A 13,763-nucleotide genomic window follows, 5' to 3' on the forward strand; every position below is an offset into this window, starting at 1 on the left:
ATATAGAGCCAAAAGGAGAAGAAAGAATGAAAGTAGACTCCCAGATTTCTGGCTTTGGCAGCTGGAGGGACTGGATGGTAGTGTCAGTCATTAGGCAGCAGAGCATCGGAGTTATGTTAAGTAGGAGGGGAAGATGATTGGTTCCACTGTGAACAGTGGAGTGTAATATTCCCATGGGACATTCAAGGAGAGAGCGAAGTCAAGAGGTTGGGTGCATATACAGATTTGTGTTTCTGAAGAGAAATACAGGCTGGAGACATATGTAGTGAATTATTAGCTTAAGGATGGCAGTTGACGACAGACTAGACTGGCCATGAGGATAGAAGAGGTTCCAGGAAAGAACCTTAAAGAACATGGTCACTTAGGAGCTGACCCTAGGAAGAGGTGTGAAAGGAGACATCCAGTCACAAAAACTAGAAGAATGAAGTATCCCTGAGGCTCAGAGGGGAGAGCTCTCCTGAAAGAGTTGTGTAGCCAGAAGTGCCAGATGCTGCATGGGGGTAGAGACCCACAAGGGTCCCCTGGGTTTGGCAATAAGGACTCCCCTTAAAGGAGGCAGTTTCAGAGAACAGGCAGGGCTGGAAACCCAAGCTATCCTTGGGCTGCAGAATGAAGAGGAGGTAAGGACAAGAGCTCTGTGAGTAGGGGTCATTCTTTTAAAAAGATTTACTGGGAATCAGAGGCAAGAGAAGAACTTAGATGGGACTGACAAATGATAACAGACTGTGTTGTAGTGAAAAAATGACTGGTCCCATTCAGAATTTGATTAAGTCATAATTTTTCTAGTAAAAATTATTTCTTAGTAGTAGTAGCTACCATTTAGAGAACGCCCACCATAAGCCAGGCACTTTAAGTACATCATTTTATTTGGCCCTTATAACAGCACTTTGAAGTAAATATTAGAACCCTCTGTCACAGGTGGAGAAATAAAAGCCCAGAAAGGTAAACATCTAGCACAAGGTCTCAAAACAAGAAGAGCTGCAATTTAAACCTAACCCTCACTCCAAAGCCCGTGCTTTATTCACTGCAACCACACTCCCTCTACAGCTGGCCTTCTTTTCACAGTGCAAAAGCCAAGGCTGAAATGGGTGGTCAGGGAGATAGATAGCACAGGCATGCACTTCTTGTTCAGGGACAATCCCTGAGTAACAATTAGAGAGTCTCTGGCATTGAATCCCAGAGGTCCTTGCCAGGAACCCACTATGTTCCCTTTGGTGTGCTTGGGTTGGGGGAGAGGGGCAGAGCCAGATAATTCAGAGTAAATCAGTCCATCGCTGCTAACTAGAAATTTTAAAGTTGTAGGTAAGGTAAAACTGGAAAAGTCTAAGAGAATTTTGCAAGAATTAATTTTAGCCTGAAGCAAACAAGCATCAAGGAAGACCCAAGCTGTCTTTACATATCCATGAGGAAGAATGATCCCAGCTGCTTCTGACACCACAAAGGACGTAACTAGAACCAGTGGGAATATGGTACAAAGAAGCAGTTTTGTCTCTGAAAGGAAAACTGCCTATCCAAAGGTGGGTGAAAGTGCCCAGTAAAGTGGTGAGCTCCCCGCCTTCACTAGAAATACCTAAACAGAAGCAGGGAAGTTGGAGGTGGGGGCCAAGCATTCCAGACCTGAGATTTTGAGAGACACTCTGGAGAAAATGGTTAGGATAAGGTGTCACATTTTAAGGCCTGGACTTTTTCTCTGCAAACAAATTCTAAATATTACATAATGGGAAGATTGGCATGTTCTTTTATTCACAGTTTGTTCAATGTATAGCAATTCAACTTCAATATGTAATAAGAAAAATGTATTCCTACCTGTAGAAAGCTCCGTGCTTTGATTGGGCAGGACTGTGTACTTGAAAATGTCAGGGACAGGGTGTGGAGAATGGATAGTGGCTGCCCCGTGATCGCCTCACCTTTGTTTCCTGTGGAGGTTGGAATAAGGAACTCACTTCCTGTTTTCTCAAAGGTCTCCTGACATGGGGTAAGAGCATGTCTAACAGTATAGGAGGTGGACCTATGATCACTGACTCAATTAAAAAAACTCCTTTTTTTCTCTTTCTTTCACTTGATAAATATTAATTGAGCACCCATTATATTACGGACTGTGCATTTTTATTTAAAGGTAAGAAATTATACCCAGCTGCATAAGCACATATCACTAATATATGCATGTTTGTGTAATGGGGGTGGGATGGGAATGGTGGCAAAATCAACTCTCCAGCCTCTGCAGGGAGATGGCTGGGAATTACTACGTGGTCTAAATAATGTCAATGCAAACTAAGCCTTTGAATATGTTTCACTTTACTGCTGCAAAATAATTAGAAATTACAGCACAAGGAAGCAAACCTCTTCTAAACACGAACAAAATATCCCATCCCTCGTTTATAGTTGCCAAAGTTCTGGAGATCTGACCCCCACACTCTTGGCCAAAGAGTGCTTTTTCCTCAGAATAAAAAGAGTCAATGGGAAAAACTGAGATCCCTGAATTTAAGGTAATGATTGTAATGACTGGAAAACTTTTTACAAGTACACAAAAATAGTGTTATAAGGCTGTTCCCTAGAGTACTGTTTATAGGGAAAACATGGAAACAAATTAAATGACCAGAGATAGAGACTTAGTTAAATAGATTATGGTACATACACATCATTAATGACATTTAGAAGAATATTTAAAGATATAGGAAGAAAGTCAATATAACTTATATGAAAAATGGGAGTTCAAATAGCATATACGATATGACCCATTTTTATAAAAAATGCATATACACATGGGGGTATTATGTGTGTGTGTGTGTGTGTGTGTGTGTGTGTGTGTGTGTGTGTGTGTACCTATATATGTAAAGAGAAACAGAGAGAGTGACCTATGTAGATGATAGCAGGAGAGACTGAAAGGATTATCACCGATATGTCAACAGTGGTTGTGAGATTATGGGAGGCTATTATTTGCCTCCCCCACCCCTTAATTCTTTAGTTTCTAAATTTATAAAAATAAGTAGGTACTTTCACCAAATGATTTCACTCATCTGTGGAGTGTAAGAACAAAGCAAAACCTGAAGGAACAAAACAGCAGCAGACTCACAGAATCCAAGAATGGACTAACAGTTACCAAAGGGGAAGAGACTGGGGAGGATGGGTGGGAAGGGAGGGATAAGGCGGAAAAAGGGGCATTACAATTAGCACACATAATGTAGTGGGGGCAGACACAGGAAAAGCATATAACACAGAGAAGACAAGTAATGATTCAATAGCATCTTACTACACTGATGGACCGTGACTGTAATGGGGTATGTGGTGGGGACTTGATGATGGTGGATGTTGTTCAAGTAACTGTACATTAATGATACCAAAAAAAAATAAGTAGGTACTTTCATGGAAAAAGAAGTTATTAAAAATATAATATGAGCTTTCTATAATTATGCTGCTATAAATAAAGCAAGTAACTTTTAAAGTTCCTTCTTTAACTTTGTCTATGATACATTGAAATTATTTGAATGATTTTATTTAGGCAAACAAAAACCAAGTTGTATGAAAATGGTGAGAAATAAGTAACTACATAAAAATTAATATGTAGAATTTTGGGTAAATTTCTTCAGGGGATGATTTCCTTCCAAGCTAATATACAAAGTTACCAGTTTTTTAAAATTCTAAAGGTTAGCAGATATGAAGTTCATTCACTCATTCATTATCCACTCAGGGGGTACCTTCTGAGTTTTGACCTTATATCAGTTCTCTGGAGGATTAAGTGTATGTTTCCTGTAGTTGAAGTGCTTGTAGTCTATGGAAAGAGATCAAACATTCATGAATCATCCAGACAACAAAGCTCTAAAAATTAGAACAGAAAACAAGGTATTACAGAAAGCCAATGCCATTGAAATGAAGGTTATCCAAATTCTACTCATCCTTTAAGGTTCAAAAGGCCTCTCTTCCTGAAGACACCTCTTGTTGGGCAATAATTTCTAGAAGCAGGCTATCCCATCTGCTGGATGAGGACTTCTGGTGAACATCTCTCACAGACCAATCCTTATTGTGGGTCCAGGTGTCCTTTCCTTGTCCTGATCTTTGTTTCCTTCATCTTGGGTCCTGAGAGGACTTCAAAGGCAGGTCTATTTTGGGAACTCCAGCTCATGTTCATCTCCTGCAGAAATGAGGAAGGAGAGGTGTGGAGCTGGATAATAACACACTCCAGATTAACTACTGGTGATAAATGTGGAAACATAGACAGAAGGACTGGCATCAGACTGCTGATGAATAGCAGCTACCCCTTATTCTGACCCTCCCCAAACTTGGATTGAACAGCACCCCATTCTTCCAGTCTTTACCTCTTAGGGGAGGATTATCAATGAAAATATTCACAAAGTATTGAAAGCTGTAAAATATGATGGGAAAAAATGAACTGGGAGCCCAGAAACCTACCTTAGTCCCAGCTAGTTCTATATCTAACTAGTTTCCCACTGGACCTCAATTTCCTTATCTGTCAAATGGAAAGAGTTGAACTGTTCAATACCCAAAGATTATAGGTTCCTATATTAGAAACCAGAAGGTTCCTGTGATTATATGTCAAAATTATTCTCAAATTATGAGTCATTGCTGACCTTGCCAACAAAAATCCTCCCCAGTAAAACATTTAGTTCTCTTATGGATACATTATACTCACTGAAGTTTTGTATGTAGAACTGAGAAACTGAGGCAAAAGAAATGGCTCCTGAATCCCTTCTGGGACTGAAATGGAAAACAGGACAGGCTATGGTATCAGCTATCATTTTGTCGGTGATTAGGCTAAATAACACAAATATCAATCTTCAATTTTACATGCATGCTTTTTATTTTTCCCTTTCATGGAGATCACAGAGAATCCTTTACTTTTAGCCTCTAGTGCAAAGTTATGAAGGAAAACAGGAAAGTGGAACACTTAATTCAGCATTTTAGAGCTGCAGTGATTTTAAAGATTAGACTCAATCCCATTATCATCAAAAAACAAGGGACTCAAGATGTGATACGGCTCACTCTAGTGTTAACTTCCTGAAATACTTTATATTCGCTCAATTTGCCTCATCTAAACCAACCATAATTGCACAATACCACCAACTACATGCCAGAAAAAGAGACAACCTCTTCTCAGGTGCCTAACCTCCATTACAACTGGAGAAGCCATGCAAAAGAAAGACAAAGTTCAGCAGGATGAACATTTCTAAGATGGAACAGTTCACCCTCCTAGACTGTATCCAGAACCAGTTACTCACCTTAAGACACAGCCGCTGCATATTTCCATCTACTACATTCCTCTCTGTACAGGAAAGCAGGCAAGCCCCAGACCTTTTAAGGAGAATTGTTATGAGAATAATGTTGCCTTTTAACAGGCCAGTCATTTGCCACCGCATCACCCATCAAGTAAACATGTGGTGCTTTATACAGCACTGGATCCGTAAAATTCAAATGCTACAAATCTGTGGGGCGGGGGGCGGTCTCTGAGAAACATGATTTTTTGCTAATTTTTCTCCTCTTTGGTTCCCTATGAATCCAGACCAGTTATTCAAAAGTATCTCAGTAAAGAAAAAAAATTGGTAATTCTGTATGAGAACTGTTTATCTAAGCTCAGTCAGCATTAGGGATATGTTACTGGAATCACATAATCACTCATTCCTTGACAATTCATTTTGCCTCACTAGTTAGATGGATGAGACATGCCTCAATGGTACTTTCTTCTTACCATGGAGAAAACGCACACTGGATGTTCTGATGTCTGACCACATTTGATATTTTGATATCCATACATGCCAGACCAGAATGTCCTGAATGACACAAGTAGAATTCAAAATGCATAGACTGTTAGAACTGAGAGGGACTCTCACGAGCATTAATCATACCTTCTCCCTTTACAACTAAAGAAATAGGTTGCGGTGAAACTGGCTTGATAGTGGCAGTGCCAGATCTAGAGGCCTGTCTCCAGTCTTCCTGTCCAGGTGTTTTCCATGGCCCCTGCTGCATTTCAGAATCAATGTAGCCTTTCTAAATACTCTCAAAGGGTTGGATGGAGGATATTCCTTGGAAGTCAGCCCCTCCCATTCCAGAGCAGCTTCTGCTATTCCACCGCATGAATTACAGATGCAAGAGGTTACTAAAGCCTGAATGTCTTACATTCTGTCAATCAGGAAGGTGGGCACTAATGTTTGTAGTCATCAGTTGCTTTCATAGTAAATTACTGTTTAATTTATCCAAAGTTGATTGTGGATATGCCATGTTCAGTCAAGAAGAAACACTCTGGTTTTGAATTATGTGAGTAGTTCAGTCATCTGGTTCATGTCTAAGAATTATACATGGTTAGTTGGCATGCATAATTTGGGGCAACACTGTTTTGATGACTCTGTGACAGGAAATGTCGCTGCATTAAACTCCTATGTTCTAACTCCAGTGATGCCCATACATGTGGGCACTAACTGTTAACGGAGGAGCAGTAGGGTGCAGGGGAAAAAGAATTTGACTTGACATTGTAAATATCTGCGCTGGAACCCTGCCTCTGCCCATCACTAGCAGAATAGCTTTAAGCAGTCTGCTTGGTTTCTAAGCCTCCCTCTCCTCATCTGTAAAATACTGAACAGATCTGAACTTGTTTTATATATATTATTGGGCCAATGGTATAATTTGTATGGATCAGTTAACTACAGAATGAGAATACAGCAATTACATGGAAAATGTTTAAAGCTCTTGTCTCTGGGTCCCACAGGCCTAAGTATAACACTATTCTGCATTTACTAGTTATGCAAACTTGAGCAAGTTTCAGCATCTTATCACGAAAAAGTTCACACACACAAAGACTAGAATAATTAAAATGGTGCATTAGTCACCATCTTAATCGATTTTCAGTATTTTGCCAATATCGTTTCATCTCTCTTCCTCAACACATTTTTTTCCCCCTGGAGATATTTTAAAGCACATTTGAGCGTTTTAAAGCTCTCTGTGCTTCAATGTTCTCATCTAGGAAATGAAGATTATAGTATCTAACTCATGGCGCAGAACTGCACTGAGTACTCGATAAATGTTAGCTATTATTATCACTTATGGTGGTACCTCTGTGCACCGCCCCCTCAGGGGTTGTAAAACCACTTTGCTGTACAGCGTGCCCAACTTCAGACACAGGATCTTAAAGCAGCATCCTGGAGAGAGCCGACCGTGTCCTGCGTTGCTAAGACTGCGGCCGCCCTCTTCAGGCATCCTTCGCCAGAACAGCTCGGTCAGGAAGGACTTTGTCCCTTGCAGGCTCCTGTCGGCGCGTGCGAAGATGAGGGGCGGAAATAGGAAATAGGGTTGGGCCGAGTTCCGGGCGCGAGGCGGCCCCAGGACCGAGCAGAGCGCGCCGCTCGTAGTCGGTGTGGCAGGGCCGGGATGTTCCGCATCGAGGGCCTCGCGCCGAAGCTGGACCCTGAGGAAATGAAACGGAAGATGCGCGAGGATGTGATCTCCTCCATACGGAACTTTCTCATTTACGTCGCCCTGCTGCGAGTCAGTGAGTGTCACTTTGGGCTGTGGCCGTGAGACCTGCAGGGAGCCTGCCCCCACTGCCCCCCAGCTCTGCCCCTGCGGCCTTTGGTGGCCTTTGAGCTGAGCGGGCATGAGGAGCAAGGGACTTGCGCGGCTTAGGGTGTGCGGGTCAGGGTCAGGGTGCCCGAGTCCACGTGGTGGTCCGGACTGCAGGGAGAATCGCCCAGCCCTAGCGTTCGAATTGAAAGGTTTATCCCCCAGAGCAACTCGTTTTGTAGGCAGAGAAGCAGAGATCGAGAATTAGAGAAGTGGCCGGTTCAAGGTCACTCATCGGGTCAGTGAATGATCTTGACCTAGAATCCGAAATTCTTAATTCAGTACCAGGTTTCCTTCCTCCAGTGCTGACTTTTGTAACCCAAGAGGTTGTGCTTCTTTGAACATTTATAGTTGCTTTTTTTTTTTAAGGAATGATAAAAAGATACGGGTCTGTAGGATGAACGATATTACGTCAGGGATTATTTGATTTTATATTTGGCAGAAACAGTGCCAGGTCTTGACAGTACCCTTTGCGGGAGACAGGGCCTAAGATAAGAGTTACAGGCACACTGAGTATTAGAGCTGGATGCAGCTTTGTAGATCGTTTCTAGTTTTACTGACATGAATCTCAGAAGTGATTTGTCTTGCTCTCCTCATTCTCAGTTCAGTATTCTTTTTATTGCCCCTTGCTATATATTGTTGGCAGGTCTGGGTGGAGAGGAAGGGATGATTCAAATCAATGAAGGCCATACCACGGTCATTCTGCAGAAGGCTCTTGTTGAACCTAGGCCAGAGTCCACTGAGGCCAGTCGGTGCCATCCATTGTCTGGTATTACTCTGCTTCCAGGAGAGGGAGCCCTGGTGACAGCAACTCCCAGCTCATCCTGCTGCTTCACAGGCTTTTTGCAACTCCCAGCTTTATTTCCTTCTCTTATGTTTTTCTTGACTTAGCTGCTGGTAAGATACGTGCTCATTCTCAATGATCTTTATATCTGATATGAATTGATTTAGAAAAAAATACAGAATACTGTTCTGCATTGTCACTTTTTAAATGGAGACAGAATTCATGTATTATACCATTCACCCATTTAAAGTGTGCAGTTCAGTGGTTCTTAGTATAATCAGACTTGTGCAGCCATCATCACAATCTATTTTAGGACGTTTTCCTTCTCTCTAAAAGAAACAGCATGCCCATTAGTTGTCATTCCCCATTTTCACCTTTCCCCAGCCCTTGTCAGCCACTAATTTACCTTTTTGTCTTTATGGATTTGCCCATTCTACACATTTAATATATATGGAATTGTACAATATTTAATCTTTTGTGTCTAGCTTGTTTCATTTTGCATAGTGTTTCCAATGTTCATCTATTTTTTTGTAGCATTTATCAGTATTTCCTTTTTATTGCTAAATAACATTCCATCGAATGGATACACCACATTTTGTTTATGTGTTCATTTGACATTACCTTTTTTTCTGATAATAATTAGAAAAGACTGGACATAACAGCCAACTCTGTCAGCTTCTGACAGATCTCAATATCTTCAGTTTAATATTAACAAAATGTTTTATTAATTTAGTATGGGTATTGATAAAGATCATTCTGGCAGCTTTTTTGGTCACAGCCCCTTTTTTCACCACTTTTTAAAAATTGTAAAATACACATAACGTAAAACTTTCCATCTTAACAGTTTTTAAGTTGTATTAGTAGTATTAAATATATTCATGATGTTTTGCAACCATCGCCATCATTCATCTCCAGAATTCTTCTGATCTTGTAAAATTGAAACTATACCTATTATACAATAATTCCCCAATCCCCCTCCTTCCAGCACCATTCTACTTTCTGTCTCTGTGATTTTGACCACTCTAAGTATTTCATTAAAGCAGAATCATACAGTAGGTGTCCTTTTGTAACTATCTTATTTAATTTAGCATAATGTCCTAAGGTTCATCCATGTTGTAGCATGTCAGAATTTCTCACCTTTTTAAGGCTGAATACCACATTGTGCTTATCCATTTACCCATCTCTGGACACTTGGACTGCTTTCATGTTTTAGCTACTGTGAATAATGCTGCTGTGAATATGGATGTACAGATACCTTTTTTTAATTTTTTGAACCACCATACTGTGTTCTATAATGGCTGTATCATTTTACATTTCCACTGACAGTGCACAAGGGTTCCAGTTTCTCCACATCCTTGCCAATAATTTTTTGTTGATAGTAGTCATCTGAATGGGTATGAAGTGGTATGTCATTTTAGTTTTAATTTGAATTGCCCTAATGATTAGTGATGTTGAGCAACTTTCCATGAGCTCATTTTGGCCACAGAACAATATCATCACTTCTTTAAATCCCAATGACAACACTTCCTTGTTTTCTAAACATTTCTATCTGTACCATCTGACCAGACCATCATAATATCAGATGTACCAGATGCAATCTGGAACGCATAAGTGATATACAGCTAATTAGTGGGAGAACCAAAATATGTGTCCAGTCTTCTAGTTCCTAGTTCAGTGTTGTTTTCCCCCACCTTCTGCCTCCTTTCAAATGCATTTTTTTAAGGTGAAAAATGCCAATCTGTACCTTCTAGAGTTTTGTTCCTTTGACAGTTAAATCACCAACGTTTAAAAATAATCATTTGAAGAATTGAATTTACTCTTATTGTCCCAAGAGAGAGAGAACTACCTGGAGAAAAGATTTTATGTAGTGTAAGAATGAACTTTATAAAGTCATAGCTGCAGGATACTGGAATGGGCTGCCCTGAAAGCCAGTGAGTCCCCCTTGCTGATTTATTGGTCATCACTTAGGAGTTATTTCTAAAAATGTGTAAGATTTATCCCCCAGTTTTATAATTCCATTATGTAACTAATAGAGCTGAAAACAAATTCTGGGTTTATTTTTCTTTCAGCTCCTTTTATCTTAAAGAAATTGGACAGCATATGAAGATTGGGCATCACATGTGAATGCAGGATATGAAAAACCTGGTTACAGTTTCTACACCCATCTGCAAATGGATAGACCCAGAAAGATGTAAGAGACTCTTTCAGTGAATGGACATAAAAATTCTACCTTTTAAGAACAAGTCTGGCTCTGGAAACTGACCTTCATAGCTAAAATACAAAACTATTTGGGAAATACGAAAAGACATTTATGGTCACAGTACACCCTAATGCCTGTGCTGCTCAGCTCTGTGAATGTTAGTGTAATTGTAAATAATGTCAAATTCCATTTTCTAGCAAGTATTAATTGTAAGGGAATTATGTCTGCAATAGCACTATTTAGTCAGTAATTTCTGTTTATCTTTTAACTTCTGGGTAATTAGTTATGATTTATGGAAGCCAGAACACAGCCACAACAACACTTAAGCACAGGACCATTAGTCTATGTTTTTAATAAATGTACCACCTAAGAAAAAATTGGGTTTTTATTTTTCTTGACCCCCTTTTTGCTGTGAACCAGCAATCCCTGGTGAGACTACAATCATGTGATTATTACAAACTGTGATAAATTGAGTTCTTCTTGTTTTGGACTGGAGAATTTGCTAATCCTATTAAAGTGACATTGTTTTATTAAGCAGTCTTTGTGAAAGGCAACATTACTGCTTGATGCTGAGAGTATGTAATACCACCAAAGGGGAAAAATGCTATCTTGTTAAGTCAGATAGTTCAAGTTTATTGGGGGAAGGGGACAGTCCTTAACCTTCTCAGGCAGCTGCGTGCACCTCTTTTTAGCTAATTATACACCCATTTACCTTCATGTCTCTAAATAACACAATTGTGTTGTTACTTGTGATTTTTTCTGTTTTAGACACTTCCTACTGACCTCTCCATGTATGTAAGGATTTACTCTCTTTCCTTACCTTCATCCCTCACACATATCATTTCTTCTAATTACTAATGATGTACCTAGGGTGATTTTTGATCAGATCAATTTCACTAGGACTATAAGTGCTGTTTTTTTTTTTTTCTTCCACATCTTTTTGTTTTTCCTAGGCTTAGTTTTCTATGAACTTATTACCAAATCAGCCGAACTTTTGGCCATATTTCTAAATTGCTCAGTGTTCAGTTTCATTAGATATGCTGTTCTGTTTTCCTGAGCATGTCTTCCTGGAGCTTTCTGACCTGGCCCTGTGTGGACTGATAGCCTACTTCTTCTAGCCGATATTTTGCTATATTCTGGGCTCTCCTTTCACCATGATCCTGAGAATTCCTTTTCCTCTTTCCATGTAGGATCTCTTGTTTCTGTATCTTGTATCATGTTTTCTGTATCTCATGTCTAGTATGCCTTTTGGTAAATGCTAGTTATTATTAATGGTTAATCTTTGGTATAGGTGTTTAGAAATGTGTGCTGGCATTTGCTGCATTATTTGTTTTCATTCATATTTCTGGATGCTAAGATAGCATGCTTAACCTCTAATTGTACACAAACTTCAAAATTACCATTTAAATTCATTATCTAATAGGTATTTATTCCATTTTACATATGGGGAGTTTGAGACTCTGGATGTTTCAGTGTCTAACAAATAGCTAGCCAAGGCTAAAGAACTTTTAATGTTTATTTATTTTACCCTAAAGTGCTGTCTTGGGGTGTGCGGGGATTGTGTGATTGTAACCCTGGATTCCAGTGTATGTTCAGACTAGAGGAGAGGCAGATATGACAGTGCTGTTTTTTTATGGCTGACTTTTTAAAATTCAGGCCATAAACTCCACTGGGCTTGGGGGGTGGTCTAATACTTGTAATAAACAGCTCTGAAATAATACATTAGAAAACAATTGGCCATATATTTGCATGTACATACATATATTTGGTTTCAATATGTAATGTGAAATAGTAAAAAACCATAGTAAATTTAAGCTTTGTAAACTCTTGAGATGGATCATAAAAAGACATGGGGATAATTAAGAGAAAATACTAATTCTCCACAAGTAGATCATAGAGGGATATGAACTAAGTAGGAATTTTGCTCCTCAATTAGGTTAGTGTTCTTCTGCTACCAGTGTGTCATTTTTAAACTGCTTTATCATTGCTCTTTGTAATTCTGTGAAGTAAGTTAGCATTTCAGTCACTGTGTTCATAGCTTACATGTGGGCAACACTGGGCCTAGACTTAGAATGAAGAACAAGTGCAGGAATCGGATCTTTTTCTCTTTCCGTTGCTTGAGCTAAGCACCTTTCTTTACCTATAAGATTTGGCACCAGTAGATAGTATAGAAAGGAAATGAGCAGACATTTTACTCTATTTTGCTATAACTTGATCCCTAGATAAATTCTGTGTGTGGCTGAAGTCCTTAAAGAAGTCAGTAAAGCAGGAGTTAGCAAACTTTTCTATTATGGTCAGATGGTAAAATATCTTAGACTTTGTGGGCTCTGTGGACTCTGTCAGCTCTTTGGTTGCAGTGCAAAAGCAGCCATAGATGATATGTAAATGAATGCTTGTGGCTGTGTTCCAATAAAACTTCATGTACAGAAATAGGCGGCAGGTTGGATTTGGCAAACTGAAATGGCCACCAAATCACTGAACTGTCCGATTACTTTAAAGGTCAGAGATGTTTGTTCTATTGCAAATCATGTAGGGAAAATGATTTAACATACAATCTGGCTTTTTAATGCCCTAGAGATTACAAATTCATTCATCCAAAGAGTTCCAACTGTATGCGATGCACTGTGCTAGGAGCTGAGCATATGGACAGACAAGGGACTGCCCTTTTGAGGACTATAATCCATCAGAGGAAGTGAATATCTGAAGGACCTAACTGCTGGATGTTCAGATTGTGTGTGCTTCCCTGAAGAAATGACATTTGAGATCAGATTAAAGATGATGGAATAGGAAGGCAAAATGGAAACCTCCTCCCAAAAACGTATAAAAGAGGAAAATAGTGCAAATGGAACTAGACCTGAAAATGGCCTGACGACTGCAGAACAGACCCCTACACCTGAGGAAGAAGAGAGGACCACACAAAGAAGGGCGAGGCAGCAGAGCTATGACTGAGCTTAGACTAAACCAGGGTGACCAACTGTCCGGGACTGTCCACTTCTAGCACGGAAATCTGAGTCCTCAGAAGCCTCTAAGTCCTGGGCAAACTAGCATGATTGGCCACCCTAGTCACAACAGCAATTTTAGTCAATCCCATGTATCTTTGATGGCCTTTGATGGGATGGCCCTTCAAAGAAATCCTGAATCAAGGAAGGAGGGCAGAGCCTTTGAACCCTTGCAGTGACTGGAAGGATGTGGGCTGCTGGGGCGGTGTATAAT

The 13,763-nt window shown here is 39.9% G+C and overlaps 2 protein-coding genes across 6 annotated transcripts in view; one reads left to right on the forward strand and one right to left on the reverse strand.

Moving 5' to 3' along the window:
- The window catches only part of POLR1E (RNA polymerase I subunit E), a 93,287-nt gene that overhangs the window by 1,487 nt on the left and 78,037 nt on the right, over positions 1-13,763 (reverse strand). For 3 of the 5 annotated variants that reach the window (XR_012127313.1, XR_012127310.1, XR_012127309.1), the window contains 3 exons: positions 4,649-4,713; positions 3,696-4,129; positions 1,807-1,916 (listed from right to left, as the gene is read on the reverse strand). The gene's annotated coding sequence lies outside the window, so the exon portion shown is untranslated. The remainder of the gene's footprint in view (positions 1-1,806; positions 1,917-3,695; positions 4,130-4,648; positions 4,714-13,763) is intronic. The other 2 variants (XR_012127314.1, XR_012127312.1) reach the window with 1 other exon arrangement.
- On the forward strand, positions 7,287-11,087 carry TOMM5 (translocase of outer mitochondrial membrane 5). Its single transcript, XM_017677594.3, has 2 exons — positions 7,287-7,495; positions 10,420-11,087. The coding sequence occupies exons 1-2, from the start codon at positions 7,375-7,377 to the stop codon at positions 10,452-10,454; spliced, it is 156 nt and encodes a 51-aa protein (XP_017533083.1). The 5' UTR covers positions 7,287-7,374; the 3' UTR covers positions 10,455-11,087.

The sequence above is a fragment of the Manis javanica genome, chromosome 2 (genome assembly GCF_040802235.1).
Source record: "Manis javanica isolate MJ-LG chromosome 2, MJ_LKY, whole genome shotgun sequence".
NCBI classification, from domain to species: Eukaryota; Metazoa; Chordata; class Mammalia; order Pholidota; family Manidae; genus Manis; species Manis javanica.